The following is a 19,164-nucleotide window of genomic DNA, read 5'->3' as shown; positions in this document are numbered from 1 at the left end:
GAAAGGATTATCCCTGACATAAGTCTCTCCAATTGGAGAGGAGAACGGGAGATATGTGTCAGAGACCTTCTCCAAAAAAGAAGCATATTGCAGTTTAAGGATCTTAAATCCATCCTAAATCTTTCTGATACAGAGATTTTTACTTACCTAAGAGTTAGAGGATTTATAAATGAATCTCTATTAAGAAGAGATAGTGTCTTAAATAATTTGGTATATAAGATTTTTGAGAAACAAACAACAAAATCGATTTGCTCCATGGCTATAGATCTGATCAGACAAACTTATTCGGATATTCTTCCTACTGCTAAAAAACAGTGGGAGAAAGATCTCAATATAGTATTGACTGACTACGATTGGTGCACTCCTATGAAAATATTGAGAAAACACATACATTGTCTAAACCTAATAGAAACTTTTTTTAAAGTCTATCATAGGTGGTATTTAGTACCAACAAGATTAGCTAAAATATCTATATCTAATTCTTCTCTATGTTGGAGATGCCACAAGCATGAAGGTGATATGCTACACATATGGTGGAGCTGCCCATTAATTTCTAACCTTTGGGACCAAACATACAGTTTTTTTGAGTTTTTTAATATCAAAGTCAAAAAATGCCCACAAGTAGGCTTATTACACCTCAAATGTGATAGACTCCCAAGAGTTCAGTTAATATTAATTATTCACTCTTTTATTGCAACAAAGATATTAATTGCAAGAACTTGGAAACAAACCCACATACCTGATAGCAGACAGTTTATAGTACAATTATTGCACCAACTAGAAATGGAAAGAGGAGTTGCATACTCTAACAACAACAGAAAGTATATCCATCATCTAGATAATTTGATACTAAAAATTAGAGATTGTTTTAGTTGATTTGACCCTCTCTCTCTTTCTATTTAAATATTGTTTAATACTAACTATACTGATATCAGCTGTGAAAAAACAATGTACTTATAAAGCAATGTACTTATACAAAGTTTCATTTAGTAGTCTGGCTTAAAATGGGAAAAAAAAAAAAATGCCGGATACTTTAACAACGATAGATAATAGATTTATGATTCTAATAACATGGTAACTAACATAAAAGTTCACCTTAGTTGATTGACCCATACTTATTATTCCCTGCTCTATCCAAGTATTGTTAAATGTTTGTTAGGATATGTGATGATACCATCTGGGTAGGTCACTCAACAGTGAGCTACCTACATCGTATCATTAATATACGTAGGTGTATGTATATGTATGTAGAGATATATGTATATTTATGAATGATTTTTTTATGTCATTGTATTGTAATTAAAAAAAAAAAAAAAGGAAGTTATCCTAATAAAAAAAAGTATTAAACCTAAACTGATATGAACAATACTAAACTCACCACTCCTATCTGGTGGCACATTAGCTTGCCCGCGCAGTGCCCCAAATTTCAAGTAAGAGGACCGACCTTCTTCCATCTCCCTGTTACATAAATCAATGCCATATCCATAGAAATTGTAGAGAATATCCAGGATAGTTTTACAGGGCCAAATCATGTCGCCTGTTGAAAGAGGTGACCTTGCTCGGGTTCCAGGTGTGCAGTTCCTAAAATGGCTGCCATATACATGTCCACTGATAGGAGACGCGAAAGGTATTAAACTGATATGAACATTTACTAAACTCACCACTCCGAGTGCTGTTATTTATTAAATTTTTTTGTGGTGAGGCTTTACAGGACAGAGTGCTTCTCCACGGGACATGTTAACTCACGGGCAGCTGGCTCATCAAGGAACCAGAGCAGCTTGAACGAGGTGACCTTGCTTGGGTCCCAGGTGTGCGGTTCCTAAAATGGCTGCCATATACACGTCCACTGATAGGAGACGCGGAAGGTATTAAACTGATATGAACAATACTCCACTCCTATCAGTAGGTCCGTCCCATTGTGATTTATGCCCCCCACCCACCGCGCAGGGATGGGGGCCAGGGGGGAGGAAAGAAGCCCCCCCCATTGTGATTTATGGCCCCCACCCACCGCGCAGGGGTTGGGGAGGACAGTAGCTCCACCCAGTGTGTATCATGGGCTTTGAGGACAGGTGTCAATCCATACCTGCCATGTAGGGGGGAACAGTCTCTATTCTGCTCTGTGTCAGTGTGTATCATGGTCTCTGTGGACGGGGAACAGTCTCTATTCTGCGCTGTGTCAGTGTGTATCATGGTCTCTGTGGACAGGGAACAGTCTCTATTCTGCTCTGTGTGAGTGTGTATTAGGGGTTTTGAGGACAGGTGTCAATCCATATCTGCCAAGTGACCCTATGTAGGGGGAACAGTCCCTATTCTGCTCTGTGTGAGGAGGAGGAACGGGAAATGAGTAGCTCGGCATCCAACCTTGTGCAAATGGGGTCTTTCATGCTGTTGTGCCTGTTGAGGGACCCTCGTATAAAAAGGCTGAAGGAGAACGACCTGTGCTGGGTGTCCACGCTACTAGACCCCCGGTCTCTATTCTGCTCTGTGTCAGTGTGCATCATGGTCTCTGAGGACGGGGAACAGTCTCTATTCTGCTCTGTGTCAGTGTGTATCAGGGGTTTTGAGGACAGAAGTCAATCCATACCTGCCAAGTGACCCTATGTAGGGGGAACAGTCTCTATTCTGCTCTGTGTCAGTGTGTATCATGGTCTCTGTGGACGGGGAACAGTCTCTATTCTGCTCTGTGTCAGTGTGTATCAGGGGCTTTGAGGACAGGTGTCAATGTTAGGTGATTTCTGCCCTTTATGGATTAAAAGCAGACTCTGCATCAACTGTGTGATTTTCCATGGGAGTTTTGCCATGGATCCCCCTCCGGCATGCCACAGTCCAGGTGTTAGTCCCCTTGAAACAAATTTTCCATCACTTTTGTGGCCAGAATGAGTCCCTGTTGGTTTTAAAATTCGCCTGCCCATTGAAGTCAATAGCGGTTCGGTCAATGGAAAATTTCGGGTTCGCGACAACACTATTTGTGAGTGGAGAGTGTGTTCTCTTTTTTCATTTTGGAAAAAAATGCAGATTTCAATACAAATAATTTTTTTTCATAAATTATACTGGTCCCTCACCCTGGCTTTTTAAACATACAGCAGATCCTGTTACTTCCTGGTTTGGTTAGCTTATTTGCAATGAACTTAAGAGGCAGCAATTGCTCAGAGCACCTGACTTGCAAAGACTTCTCATTGAGCTGCATTGGGAAGTCTGTGATTGGACAGCAACAGAAAATCAGGGAGGGGTAGAAGGGGAGGGCTTTCATTGGCTGTAGACAAGAGATCTGCATTTTTGCAAGCTGTTTTTAGCTATACTCAAAAATTCATATTAAATACATGCAAGTTTTCATTTGGGTATATCTACTAAATAGCCATTTTTATTTATTTAGTATTCGGGCAGTGGAGTGTCCTTTTAATATTAGAAAATCAAAACCCTCAAATTGTTTGAATTTCCAGTAGAACAACACGTACATTAACTTTACCTTTCTGGACTCACTTTCTTCTGTCTGACAGTAGATCAATGTACAGATGATTAATGTTCTGGATACTTTGTGTATTCAAGACTGATTTACTTTGACCCCATTTCTTCTTGCTTTGATTGTTAAAATGGAAGTTTTTTCTTTTTTTGTTTTTAACACTGAAAACTTCTTCTTTCCTAGAAGTTCAGAATATCCAAGAAAGACAACGGAACAGAGGCCTGAAAACACATCATCATCATCGTGGATAAGGACAAGGATAAGGAACGTAGGGCACACCGGCCTGGGAGTCACAAACAGACATGGGGGGACAAACTGACAAAGGCAGTGGGTGAGGGGGACAGAGACAGACATGGAGGAAAGAAACAGACCAGGGTTGGGGAGAGTCAGAAACAGAGAAGGACTGGGGATGAAGGGACAGAAACAGACTTGGGAGGACAAAAACAGGCATAGGCTTGGGGGGCAGGGGGGCAGAAACACACATGGGGGAACAGAAACAGACAAAGGTTGGGAAACAGAAACAGACATGGAGGGCAGAAACAGACAAGGGCAGGGGAGGGACAGTTACATACAAGTACTGGGAGGAACAGAAACAGACATGCGGGGACAGAAACAGACAAGGGCTGGGGAAGGACAGAAACAGACAAGGACTGGGGGCTGGTGCAAAAACAGACATGTGGGACAGAAACAGACATGGGCTTGGGGAGGACAGAAACAGACATGGGGACAGAAATAGACAAGGGTTGGTTGGGGGGCAAGACAAAGCAGACAATGGCTGGGGGACAGAGACAAACAAAGGCTGGGGTGGCAAAAACAGAGTAGGCTGGGGGAGAGGCAGAGGCAGAGGAAGCAAAGACATAGAGGTTGAGGGGACAGAGGCAGACCCAAAGGGGCTGAGGGGACAAAGGCAGAAAGGGGCTGAGGGCACAATCAGACAAAAAGAGGCTGAGGGGATGTAGCGGAGGCCTGGTATTCCACAGGTTAACTCCACTAAAGATCCCAGTGAGGCTCAGGAACAAGTAGGAAAAATACCAAGAAGTAATAATTCCAGCAAACAAAGTAATCCCCGAATATCCCCATACAGATCCCAATGACTGGACGACACACAGCATCAGGAGCAGAACTGACTTTTAATCCACACAACCTTCTTTTAAAGCATTATCCCATGCAAGGAAGGGATTCACCATAATTAGTCCAGTAGCCAATAATATAACAGTTACCTCCCACACATCTCCTCCCCTCAGTGTGACACATAATCCTATTAAACATACTGTACTTTTCCCTGAATTCTAGATGTACCCCAAAACACGTAGTGGGAATAATAATTTGGGTATCCTCTGGTAGCCCTGATCTGGGTGACTAACATATCCAAAATTCACCCAGATCGGACCAGGGGTTCGAGAGTTAAGTGGAGGGTGTAATTGGACCGACCGCACACGAGGTGGTTTCCGAAAAAGGCTCCATGCGTTTTGGCCTTGCGGTCGGTCTCTGTTCGGGAGTTAAAACACATAGAAATACCTGCCATCCACAGCTAATCTTCCATTCGTATTAATTCCCTTGTTCGGTACATTGCTTTTACCGAACGAGGGGCTGCCTAGTCTCTCCGTTGGTGAGTTATGGAGCTCTGGAGGTCTCAGCGGTGTTCGGTTGTTTGAGCGTCCGATTTGAGTTCCAGACACTCGACGACCAAACACCGCTAAGATTTTCATGTGTAAGATGGCCGCCGCACGTGTTTCTTATGCCGAACGGCGACCACACAGGCACATACATTGAAACAATTAAGCTGCAATTTGCAGAGTGTGAACACTTAACGAGGTGCACACGTCTCACTGGGTGGTCTGACGGTTCGGTAGCTTCATTCGTATGAAACTACCGAACCATCATACGAATACTACATACACTTTACCGATATACAGGGAATAATTACACAAATACATTTCTTATACGAATCTCTATGGACAGCATCAATACAATCTGCTACAGGGGATAAAGGCAGAAAGGGGCTGAGGGGATGCAGGCAGACACAAAGGGACTGAGGGGACTAAGGGTGATTTCCTAGATAGACTCCTTTGAAGACCAGTTGATATGTAAATGTGATGGGTGCCTTTCAGGTGCTGTATCTTTCCATCTATCTAAACAGAAACTCCCTTTGAAGATAATTCCTGACCTCCCATACACACAGACTTAATCAAGCACATATTAAACAGATATATATAATATTTTCCCCAACAATCTCCCACTTGAATAAGATCTAATAAGATTATTCACATAGAACCCCACCACCCACTCTGATTTCTGTACATTAAAAAAAAAAAAAAAAATCAAGGCAAGACATGAACCCACACATATATTTTATATCCCTAAAATGGATGTGAGCTCTAATTTTTCCTGCTTAGTATGGATTTTTTTTTTAGTTCTTTCCTCCAACAGCAATATAAAATGAATAGAGAGCAGATTAAAAAAAATTGTAGACAAACAAATACTACAGAAGCAGTTCTTAATCCTTGGTGTGTGTAAGTATTGTAGGGCTCTTGAAAACTATTTGTTAAATCATTAAGGCTAGCTACATTTTCCTTCACCAGCTCTTGCAATTGCACCACCCTTCGATTATTTCTTTTAAATAATGTATCCAAATCTACATTAAGTGGTGGGATTTTCTTAAAATGTGAGGGAGCCATTTTATTCCAATTTCCTAGTTCTTCCTGTACCACGTCCATAGATCTTTGTGTGAGTTGGATATTGGCTCTTATGACCTCCTTGCCCACTTTCATGGAGCCATAGGTAAGATTAACACGCCATCCTGTTGGGGGTACCCTATATTGTATAGTGTGCTGCCACAGAACTGAAGATACTCCCAGTGCGCAGATCGTGGGACCCTGTCCGTGCACCACTCTTTTCCAACCATTTATGGGTTTGTGAAGGTGAACAGGGCAGCTCCCTGAGTTTTCCACCATGCACCCATCTGCCTGGACTAATGGTTCTAGTACACAGGAACAAAGCCAAGCATTACAACGTCTGTCACAGCAACTGGGGTTGATAACTTTCCAGAACTGGTCTTCTTTTATTACTAAGCGAGTTTGTGGAAGGAATTGCTTTAAAACATTAGTGCGATTAGCCACTTCCAACTCACCAAACATAGTCATCTTATGAACAGGTACAGGCTGTTCTTTCCAAACTGGAATGTCAATTATTAATGGTAATTATTAATTACCTTTTTTCCTAATTTTCACTTATTGCACCAACTCTGCAGACCTTTATTTTGGAAAGGACTACATTCTGACAATCTATGCCATATTCCCTAACCAGATCAAAGACTAGGGTAGAATTGATTATTCTGGGCCATTCCCCTCGTTTTATTTCTTGGAGGCCTAAATTTAGATGTCGTCTAGTAAATTTCCAACTATACCACATACCATAGCTTTGGATACATTATTGTTATTAACTGATTCTCTGAAAGCATTCACCGATATATTAATCCACTGCAAATCTGCAGCAACTGTGTGAATGTTCTGTATCATGACATCAGTTTCAGCTAGGTGTTATATACACCTCATTGCCTTCTTGCAATGTCAGGGGTTCCATAATGAGCCATCCGGCTGTAAGGACCATATGGGCCGCTAGGGAGATTAAATTAAAAGGTTTTGGATTGTGTTTGGAACTCCCTCAATTGAGACAAGAAGAAGGTCCAAGGAGAGAGATCAATCGGTTTCCATTAGACTTTTGTCACTAATCCCTTATGTTCTTCAGAAGCCATGTTATTTTGGGCAATCCGACCACATGTGTAGATATGTACCTTTGTGACCACAAAGTCGCCAGCAGAATTCCATTGGATTTTTACCTATTGTATGTAACCAAACTGGGGCCACATGCCATATGAATAAAATGTAAACATCTGTTCTTCAGATAAGATACATACCGAGATTTTTGCTGCTTCTTCCCACATTTCTTTTTACTCTAGCAGTTCTAAAGTTTCACCTAAATCTGTTTCTTATTCATTGATATATCTTAGTGGCTCCCATATTGTATTTTCCTTCATTACCTAATATTTCAAAGAATGTAGATGGTGATATTGCTGCTTCATTGATATCCGTAGATTGTGCTAATTCCCTTAAATGGAAGTAGTGTAGTAAGTCATTAGTCATTAGGTGTGTGATCTGTTTTAAGTCTTCAAATCCTAAAATTGTATTCATCATTCTGGCCATAGATGGATATATCTTAGGATACTTGCCTCTTTAAGATTTTAAAGTCATGTGGTCTCATGAAATGTTTGTTACGGTGGATTGGGTACATTGGAGATGGGGAATTTGCTAGCTCGAATTTGGTATATAATGAATTCAGGATGGAAGGACAGGATATGCATAAAGGCAACCTTTCCAGACAAATAAAAATGAAGGTAGGTTGGATCCCATAAGGCCTATCTCCAGATCTATCCATCGTTTGTCTCCCTGAGGCCTTTGCACATTATGATTTGGGAAAGGTGTGCAGCATAATAATAATTGAGAAGATATGGAAGACCTTATCCACCAGGAGTCCTTGGTCTGAAGAGAAGATTCCTGGCTAGCCTATGACATTTCAATAAGGGGTATATAACTATCTGAAAAAATGTCAGAGTGACAAGAACATAACAAGGTTGTACTTTTCATACTTAGATATAGTTAATTGAATTCTGTATAGTTGTGTCTTTTACATATGTTGGCATTCTGTTATGTTTCTGTCTTTGCTCTTTCTTTCTTTTTCTTTTCTGGTATGTAACTGTTTAATTACTCAGTTTAATTAATACTCCACCCTTATGACACTACTAGTAATCTAATGGGGATTTAAGCTGCACATTATATTTTGGAACCGAGTCTTGGCAAAGACCCTGGTTGGGTCAAAACATTGTCAGTTCCACACTGATGGAATAAATCTAGCTGACATTTATTAGTTGTTGTGGCTCCTCATTGTTTTTCTACTTGATGTGAGGTATTGGACGAAGACACTGAAGATTTGTAGTGGAGTGCTGGCCCACACTAGCACTGTACTAGCAGACTAGCACTCATTGTACTAGCATCAATGAGAGTGTGTGTCAGTGAGTGTATGTGTGTGTTTGTATGTCAGTAAGTGGGTAGTCAATGTGTGTGTCAGTGAGCTTGCGTGTGTCAGTGTTTGTATGTCAGTGAGAATGTGTGTGTGTCAATGAGTGTGTGTGTGCATGTCAGTGTGATTTTATGTCAGTACATGTCCCGTGTGTGTGTCAGTGAGAATGTGTGTGTTCGTGAGTTTGTGTGTGTGTCTCGGTGTGTTTGTATGTCTGTGATAATGTTTGTATATCTGTGAGAATGTTTGTGTGTCAGTGAGGGTGTGTCAGTTTATGTATATGCCAGTGAATTTTCTGTGTGTGTGTGTGTGTGTGTCTGTCAGTAAGAATGTGTGTGTGTGTGTGTCAGTGAGAACACACCAGGCCTAATGCTGTAGATTGAGTAACAGGCAGCCTTCTTGCTCTCTGTCACTGTGTTACTTCCTCAGGGGACATTTTTCACATTTGCCGACTGAGTATGGGATGCACTGGCGCCAATGTGCTGGTAGTGAAGCCATCATGTCAGTGCCAGCATGGAGAATTGTCAATGCAGAACCTACAGAAATGATATATGTTTCTTAATGGTGTACACAACACCCACACAAAGTGACACTCAGCCAGTATACACCACAAAATCTCAAATTTAGCCAAACCCCATATACAACTCACTCAGCCAGTCACACACATACACGCAATCATTCTACCAATTGTACACATTCATAACACACTCAGCCAACCAACACACTTGGCTAAGCCCCACACAATCACACTCAGCCAACTCCACACCTAATCACAGTAAGCCGACTCCACACACAATCCCACTCACCAAGCTGTCACATCAATATCATATACAGCCAGCAACACATACACACAGATACTCAACCAATTCTCCACAAAGCCTCACACACAATCACACTCAATAATCCCCAATGTAATCAAACACAGGCAGTAGTACACACCTCCCACTCAGGATGTATTACTTAGTGAGGAGCAAGGAGGGGGGACAGGTTGGGCCCTTCTTTGATTCTTGCACCGAGACATTGTGATTCCTAGTTACACCCCTATTCATCACACATGCTTTCATCCTTTATAATATATATGTATGTGTGTGTGTGTGTGTGTGTGTAAATATATATATATATATATATAAAATATTAATTGCATTTTGGGGTAGTTCTTCTATTTCCCTGTCGGCTCGCTCTGCCACGTTCTCTCTGAACGTGTGTTTGTAGCAATGGGTTTTTGGTAATAAATATACCTTACTTTTTATATAGAAAAAAAACAATTTTTTGCTTTTATTTTGGGTAATAACAGGAGTGTATCAATATATACACTGGGTAAATACAGAGAAGTTTTTCGTACATACGTAGATATTTTTAGACATTTTTAATTGCACTCAGACACCCTAGTCTCTTGCGACAAGTATTATTATTTTTGTCGTAAAAACAACATATACATTTGCAGTTAGCTCTGGCAGCTCTTTTCGTTTTGTTCTGAAAAAGAGCAAATAAAAATAAATAAATATTACATTATATAAAGATTCCCCATTCCAAATCAAACAGTATCGGTCATATTTAACAATGTCATCCTGCAGTATTGCAAAATAATAAGCTACATCTAGTACAAAAATTACAGATATTTAGTGTGACGGACCGCCTGACACCCCGACTGGTTACCGCCAAGCTTGCTTCCTAGATCTCCTCTGGGACACAGGAGTGCTTCAGCCCCTAGCTGCCGCAGCTTGGCTGGGTTCTCTCCATCGATTCCCGCCCTGGAACAGGGTCCTAAGGACAGCTTAAGTAATTAAGCTGTCCTGCAGAGAGTATAGCTGATCCACCCAAACACTAGCCCAGGCTGAGTGAAGGGTGTAGAGGAACTGGCTTATTATGGCCAAGTTGCCTGCTTATATACACGTGTTCCTGGCACGTTGCAAGGAAGCCAGGTCGCTAGAATTCCAAACAGGACAACAGGACTCCTGCTGGACTACCAGGGATCAACGGAGGTTGGGGCGGAGGACAAGTAGATTTAATGTTTTAATTACTCCCAGCTGTGCTCAGGTGATGAAGGTAAAATCCCCCTATTATCAAGCAATGACTTGTGAAAGTAAAGCAGAATTTTCTGTCCATACCTGCGTCAGATGTACGTCAATGTATTAGTTCACCTAGGATATCACCCATAGGCGTGCGCACGGGGTGTGCCGGGTGTGCCTGGGCACACCCTAATCCCCGCGGCACGCCTATGCATTGAGACCGGCAGGGGAGATCTCAGGATCTCCCCTGTCGGCTCATGCAGAGCCGGCGCTATCCGAGCGCCGGCTCTGCTCTCAGCCTCCCCTCACCGGCTCACAGGCAGTGAGGGAGGCAGGAGAGGACCCGGGGAGCTATTGCCTGCAGCTCCGCCGGGTTCCTCTCGCGAGATCTGAGCGTTGCCGCGGCAACGCTCAGATCTCGCGTGAGTGAACTCTAGCCCTGCGGGGCTCGAGTTCACTCTCCTCTGGACCACCAGGGATGGCAGCAGCAGCAGGATCCCCCCTCCCAGGCATAAGGTAAGAAGGGAGGGGGAATAACTGCTCTGCCTCCACCTCCACTGGACCACCAGGGACAAGGAATAAGAATCCCCCCTCCCCACATAAAGTAAGAAGGGAGGGGGGATATTTAGTAATGTACGTACCCCCACCTCCACCCCCCACAATCACCTACACACATACACAGCACACACATACACATACACAGCACACACAGCACACACATACACATACACAGCACACACAGCACACACACACACACATACACAGCACATACACAGCACACACCCACAGACATACACAGCACACACAGACACACACAGCACCCACAGACACACACAGCACCCACAGACACACACAGCACCCACAGACACACACAGCACCCACAGACACACACAGCACCCACAGACACACACAGCACCCACAGACACACACAGCACCCACAGACACACACAGCACCCACAGACATACACAGCACCCACACACAGCACCCACAGACACACACAGCACCCACAGACACACACAGCACCCACAGACACACACAGCACCCACAGACATACACAGCACCCACAGACACACACAGCACCCACAGACACACACAGCACCCACAGACACACACAGCACCCACAGACATACACAGCACCCACACACATACACAGCACCCACACACATACACAGCACACCCACAGACATACACAGCACACCCACAGACATACACAGCACACACAGCACCCACAGACATACAGCACCTACACACATACAGCACCCACACACATACAGCACCCACACACATACAGCACCCACACACACATACAGCACCCACACACACATACAGCACCCACACACACATACAGCACAAACAGGACCCTAACAAACACACACACACAAAACACTACCAGTACCCTCACACACAAACAGCACCCTGACACACAGTACATTTACAGCACCCTCACAAGTGCACACACACACACACACAAACAGCACCCTGACACACAGTACATTTACAGCACCCTCACAAGTGCACACACACACACACACAAACAGCACCCTGACACACAGTACATTCACAGCACCCTCACAAGCACGCACACAAACACCCTCACCCACATAGTACACTACCAGCACACACACATCACACTAACAGCACCCTCACACAGCACACACACAGCTTTGTGTGTGTGTATATATGTGTATATATATATATATATACATACATATACATATACATATACGCCGCGTGTGCTTGTGCTTGAGGGTGCACACCCTAATGCAATAGGCTGCGCACGCCTATGATATCACCGATAACTGCTATTACCACCATTCAATCAATAAATCATCCTTCATGTTCAACTGTCATCAGGCTCAGCCATAACCCCTCCCCAGCTGTAAGAACCCTCCCTGTGATGTCCTAACCTGCAGGCCATGTCTGGTGAAAGAACAGACCTATTGTCAGATTAGAATCAATTAAACAAGTAAAAGAAACCCTTAGAAATGAGATTGTATCCATAATGTAAGTTGTATAGTCTATAAACCAAGCTCCAATCATCCTAACTAAACCAAGCACTAATCATCCTAACTAATCCAAGCTCCAATCATCCTAACTAATCCAAGCTCCAATCCCCCTAACTAAACCAAGCTCCAATCACCCTAACTAAACCAAACACCAATCATCCTAACTAAACCAAGCACCAATCATCCTAACTAAACCAAGCTCCAATCATCCTAACTAAACCAAGCTCCAATCATCCTAACTAAACCAAGCTCCAATCATCCTAACTAAACCAAACACCAATCATCCTAACTAAACCAAGCACCAATCATCCTAACTAAGCCAAGCACCAATCATCCTAACTAAACCAAGCTCCAATCACCCTAACTAAACCAAGCTCCAATCACCCTAACTAAACCAAACACCAATCATCCTAACTAAACCAAGCACCAATCATCCTAACTAAACCAAGCTCCAATCATCCTAACTAAACCAAGCTCCAATCATCCTAACTAAACCAAGCTCCAATCATCCTAACTAAACCAAACACCAATCATCCTAACTAAACCAAGCACCAATCATCCTAACTAAGCCAAGCACCAATCATCCTAACTAAACCAAGCACTAATCATCCTAACTAAACCAAGCACCAATCATCCTAACTAAACCAAGCACCAATCATCCTAACTAAACCAAACACCAATCATTCTAACTAAACCAAGCACCAATCATCCTAACTAAACCAAGCTCCAATCATCCTAACTAAGCCAAGCACCAATCATCCTAACTAAACCAAGCACCAATCATCCTAACTAAACCAAGCACTAATCATCCTAACTAAACCAAGCTCCAATCACCCTAACTAAACCAAGCTCAAATCACCCTAACTAAACCAAGCACCAATCATCCTAACTAAACCAAGCTCCAATAACCCTAACTAAACCAAGCTCCAATCATCCTAACTAAACCAAGCACCAATCATCCTAACTAAACCAAGCTCCAATCACCCTAACTAAACCAAGCTCCAATCATCCTAACTAAACCAAGCTCCAATCATCCTAACTAAACCAAGCACCAATCATCCTAACTAAACCAAGCTCCAATCATCCTAACTATACCAAGCTCCAATCATCCTAACTATACCAAGCTCCATTCATCCTAACTAAACCAAGCACCAATCATCCTAACTAAACCAAGCTCCAATCATCCTAACTATACCAAGCTCCAATCATCCTAACTATACCAAGCACCAATCATCCTAACTAAACTAAGCATCAATCATCCTAACTATACTTCGCTTTATGTAACAGAGAAACTTACGTTTTGATACAAAGTGTCGCATGTAACGATAATTTTTCTTTCTCCATCTCCAGGGAAAATGGATGCTGCGCACTGCTTTACCACCTATGTTGGAGACACAGTTATAACACAGTAAATACAAGGACAGGGCAGGGACTGAGACATGAAGAGCTTCCCAATAGGATGATTTAGGACAGTTTGTTTCCTGTTATGTTTTTACTTTAATGTGTGTAGGGATTTGGATAGAGCACAAGTCAGTCTTTGGTTTTTATTGTAGGTACTGGGGCTGATATTTACTATAGTCACTGCTGCCGCCCAGGAGTAGTGGGAGTTTCAGTACCCAGGCATAATTTTGTATATTTGTAATTAGGAATATATTCTTTTATAATTATAGAAAACCCATCATTCAAACATAAATACACTGCTCAGATTATCAATATTTCTATTTATCTACTTCAAATCTATTTCATTAGTTCAGTTTTAAATGTAATATTTGACAACACTGAAGAATACATAGAAAATCACCTACAACTTGATACTTTTAATCACATTTTTCATTTTCTATGCAAAACAGATGAAATTAGGATCTTGTAATATCTTATTTTTCACACTTCATATATACGTAATTGTCTAATATAGGGATACGTGAGCATTGTGAAGGCGAAGTGATAGTTTCCCTTTTAAAGATTAATTTCATTCTCCTCATTTTATGTTTAAAGTGCAATTTGTTAATCTTTTGTTTTTAGAATATTTCAAATAAAATGTATATTTGACACTACTTTGGTTTCTAACTATCGCCCAACATTGCTCCTGGTATTGTCAAAAATCTTAGAAAAATGTGTCCATACGCAACTATGTGAGTATTACCAATAATCAAACTATCTGACCCCTGATCAATCGGGCTTTTAGCCAGAATCACTTCACTACAACTGCCCTCTTAAAAGTTTGCAATGACATCCAAACAAAGAGACCTAACTGGAGCTATTTTCCTTGATTTTGCTAAGCCCTTTGACACAGTAGAATCGCTCGCAATATGTGTCCATTTCTGACAGCGACTCCCTCCCTCTCCCAGTCACGTGTGGTGTTCCCCAAGGTTCCATTCTCGGCCCCCTACTATTTTCATTATTTATAAATGATCTGCCTAATGTCTGCAAATCCTCAAATGTACATGGAACGGCACCCCCAGACATAAAAGGGGTTTAAAGACGTTTAGTAGATCTTCTCCTTCCAGAGATACAGGCACAGCTACTGCAGAACACCAAACTCCCGAACTGGATACAAGGGAATGCTCCAAACTCCCGAACTGCATACAAAATAGCACTCCAAACTCCCGAACCGGAACTTCACGAATAGCTGCTAGCAGACAAACAGGAAAAGCACCCAAGCGGCTTACACTCCTGGCAATCAGTCTCTAACAGCATACAGTAAATCCCCCCAAAGACGAGACAGAGCTCCGTGTTGAGGGTCAAGCAGTGGTCTGGTTTAATGTGGGCTACCTGCCCGGTATTTATGCAGATCTTTCACCTGGTGGACACTCCCCTAGGGGACCAAATGGAAGACTGGGACACAAATGGTAAAATAACCAATCACAGGCATACAGGGTTAAAACACTCCCACAGTACATTACAATCCCTCCCCTCTATCCTGGAGATAATTGGGAAGTAATCCAATTATCTCCAAGGACAGAGGCAACACTCCATTGAGCACATGTTAGCAAAAAGACAAAAAAAATACACAATGTTAGAAATAATTAATAAAACATATACATTCTACCTATCCGCAGATAGCTTAGATCTGAGCGCACATTATTACCGAATGGCGCTCAGATCACATACATACAGTTCAATCGCGATGGAGCCAAAGTCTTTCCCATAGTATTTCGTTATATGAATAGGCTCCATGGCATGGCTATCTGGGGTGATGCTGTTCATACGGTTAAACTACCGAATGAACAGGCATTCGGTTAAATGACAGAATGCAGAAGAAAGGAGGCTGACGGCTCAGCGGTGTTCGCGCAAATAAGTGTCCGTTTCCAATTCCATAGTTTGAACGCTGAACACCGCTGGCCGTTCTGGACTTTAAAATGGCCGCCGCCACGTGTTCGGCAAACGAACAAAGGCCACCAAGCATTCGTCAATTAAGCTGCGGTTAACCGCAGCTTCTGGGAGGTCAATTGATGGCACCCTCCAGCTCCCAGGTGGTCCAGTCATTCGTGCGTTTGTTCGGTACATTGAATTTACCGAACACCCTGGCAGAAAGGCACGAACAAGCCTTTCTGCAGGGGAAAATACAAGGTTTACCATGGGGCCATAGTCCAGAGGCAACAGGCGGGTAACCAGGCTCCTCCAATGCAATGTGGCGAGATTGGTCTCGTCACAGTACACATGTACGCAGATGACACAGGAATCTATGTGAGCAAATCCGATCTACCGCAGCTTGAGGCTGTGCTCCAAAACCAGTTTACAGAGGTAGAAAAGTGGATCGCAAAAAACAGACTCTTTCTGAACACTGACAAAACTGTCACAATGATCTTTGGAACAGTACCTAAATTACACAATTCCCACCTATCCATCAAAACAAATTCAAATGGCACACTGACCGCAGTCCACTCTTTCAAATACTTGGGTATGATGTTAGACCCCAATCTATCTTTTGGCCTCCACATAGAAAAGCTTGCATCTAAACTTGATTCAAAACTAGGTGCCCTGTACAGAAACAAATCCTGCCTAAGCCCTACAGTAAAGGAAAAGATTGTACAGCAAATGCTGATGCCAATCATTGATTATGGGGATGTAGTATATGCATCTGCATCGCAATCCCACCTTAATAAACTCAACACATTGTATAACTCGTTCTGCCGATTTGCGCTACAGTGTAATTACAGAACTCACCATTGTGACATGCTAAAATAACTAAACTGGCTGTTGCTGGAAACCAGACTCACCCTTCAGCTTTCCAGCCTTGTGTTTAAGAGCTTTTCAGGGAAGCTCCTGCCCTACCTGAACAAAATACTCTCCCTGGCTGTTCCCACTTCCTATAACCTCCGATCCAGTACCAACACTTTACTTAGTCTACCTCAATACAAAAAGAAAGCAGCCCGATCCTCCTTCTCCTACAGAGCACCGCAATTGTGGAACGACCTCCCGCACAATTTAAAATCTTCCCCAAGCCTAAAGTCCTTTAAGAGATCCCTCTCTACATACCTCAAAACAGAATGCACCTGTCATGGTGGATTCTATATTTCCTACCTGTTCTATGTAAAATTTTGTATATGTTGTGTATTAATATTGTTTTTGTATTTTATTGTACCCTAATGTAACAATGCAATGATTTGTGGACCCAGGACATACTTGAAAACTAAAGAAATCTCAACGTATCTTTCCTGGTAAAATATTTTATAAATAAATAAATAAATAAACATTGTTCGCTTTGTATTTTTTTAACTCTGTCTCCAAATGGTGAATTTATCTACATTAATATTTCCTCCACCTTTGTACAGTCCCAGTGTTTTACATGTTATAGTTATGTTATAATACACAGAGTTAGTGTTGATAATAAGAGCAGGTAACTTACTCCGTCCTCTTTGAAAGCACACGGCTTGTTGATGTTTTCCTCTGATTTCTTACACCGTGTCTCCTTTATTATGAAAGTGAGCTGTTGGAAGGTCGGATCTTTGTCCTATTCAATAAATAAATGAAGAATCTGGACTAGTAGGCTCAGTACGCAGGTCACGTGTAATGATAAATATCCTGCTAAGTATCTAATAAATACAATAATTGGATATAAATGTTCTATGTTTCATTCTTTCTGAATTTTACTTTCTCATGGCATCTATCATTCTATATCTGTCTGTTTATCTAGTTACATACATGTCTGTACTCGCTATCTGTGTCTTTGTCTGTCATTGCCTTTTCTACCTGTCCTTGCTATTGGTTACTATTTTTGTATATGTTTATTTTTCTGTCTGTGCTTGCTATATGTTTCTCTATTAGTCTGTGTATGTGTGTCTTTGTCTCTGTCTCTTTCTATTTGTCTCTGTTACAACATTAGTAAATTGTATGGTGCAGTGTATACTATAGACCAGTCACGATACTTACTATTAATGTTCCATGTTCGGTGCCATCTAGCTGGAAGATTGAGTCCTCACTGGATCCATTGTTGTAGCAGTCAGTACAGGTTATTGCCAGGGCTGATATGTTCTGATTAGTCTCAGGAATTGTGGGTAGATAAGCAGCGGTTACCACTGAGCTCACCCCAAGTGTAAGGATAATCTTCAGAAAGCCATCCATGGTCACTCAGTGATTCAGTCTCCAGGGCACACAGCCCAGGGCGGTGTTTATATAGTTTGCAACAGTTGATTGTTCTTGTTTTTTTGTTGTTGTTTTGTTGTTTAGTTGTTGCAATATATTGCAATAAACTGTGCTTAAGAAACAACCAAGAAACAGCCAGTGCTGGGAAATGTGTGGAATTTTTGTTTTAGTGTAAATATCACTCATAGCCACACTTTCTGTTTTTACAGAATTGAATTCAGTGAATTTTCAATACATAATAGCATGCCTGAGTGTCACATACATGGACACGCAATCACACACAGTCATATATATATAGACACACAATAACACAGAGTGACATACATACACACAGGGTCAGGACCGGTGCTAGGATTTTTAGTTACACAGGCGAAGATGCATTTTGGTGCCCCCACCCTCGTTTAAAATAAGGGTCATACAAACACAGAAATAATCATACAGAGACATACAGACACAGACACATACAGACACACAGGCAGAGACATACATGCATACAGAGACATGCAGGCATATAAAGACATCAGAAAGAAAAATAGTGCGTAGGCGCTTCACTGAAATTGTGACAGTTCTGTATATGGTGAAAATATACAATAAATGGTGTAACCTAGTGCTTCACTTGTGCACCAGATTTACATAATACAATTGTAGATTATGTTAACGTAGTGTACGTATAATCTTAATTTTAATAATGACAGGAGGCGAGTATTTTGCATAACTTTCTTTACTTATGCCTCCAGCAGCACAAGTCAATCAAAAACTTTTAACCAATCCAAGGCCAACATAGCATGTATCTAAGTCATTGGTGGGCGTGTCTATTCCTCTTTCTTTGATGTGTGAAATCCTGTAACGTCAGGTTGTGGTGCGTCTTTTAAACTGGAACTCTGTAACTTTGAACGAACGTAGCTTGGGTTGAAGCTTGAGAGGTGTTGCTGCCAGGTTCCCGAATCATCTTATGCTGGAAAAAAACCGGAAAAAGGTGAAAGGATGTGGAAAAGGACTATTGTCCGCATGCAAACCTATAGACCT

At 41.9% G+C, this 19,164-nt stretch overlaps 1 protein-coding gene across 1 annotated transcript; it reads right to left on the bottom strand.

Annotated features, from left to right (window-relative positions):
- Nucleotides 1-9,877: 9,877 nt before the first annotated feature.
- LOC134608176 (cathelicidin-related peptide Oh-Cath-like) lies at nucleotides 9,878-18,150 on the bottom strand. The gene is made up of 4 exons (XM_063450840.1): nucleotides 17,926-18,150; nucleotides 17,402-17,506; nucleotides 13,850-13,933; nucleotides 9,878-10,009 (listed from the first exon to the last, which is right to left on the bottom strand). The coding sequence occupies exons 1-4, from the start codon at nucleotides 18,115-18,117 to the stop codon at nucleotides 9,893-9,895; spliced, it is 498 nt and encodes a 165-aa protein (XP_063306910.1). The 5' UTR covers nucleotides 18,118-18,150; the 3' UTR covers nucleotides 9,878-9,892.
- Nucleotides 18,151-19,164: the final 1,014 nt, after the last annotated feature.

Source organism: Pelobates fuscus, chromosome 4, assembly GCF_036172605.1.
Source record: "Pelobates fuscus isolate aPelFus1 chromosome 4, aPelFus1.pri, whole genome shotgun sequence".
In the NCBI taxonomy this organism is placed as follows: Eukaryota; Metazoa; Chordata; class Amphibia; order Anura; family Pelobatidae; genus Pelobates; species Pelobates fuscus.
This window is presented reverse-complemented; position numbering and strand designations above follow the sequence as displayed.

Bases quoted from the DNA above. Each gene is read 5' to 3' on its own strand.
- LOC134608176 (XM_063450840.1), bottom strand. From the start codon at position 18,117: ATGGATGGCTTTCTGAAGATTATCCTTACACTTGGGGTGAGCTCAGTG. The intron at 17,507-17,925 runs GTAAGTATCGTG...TTTATTGAATAG, and splicing joins CCGAACATGGAACATTAATA to GACAAAGATCCGACCTTCCA. The intron at 13,934-17,401 runs GTAAGTTACCTG...TCTCCAACATAG, and splicing joins GTGCTTTCAAAGAGGACGGA to GTGGTAAAGCAGTGCGCAGC.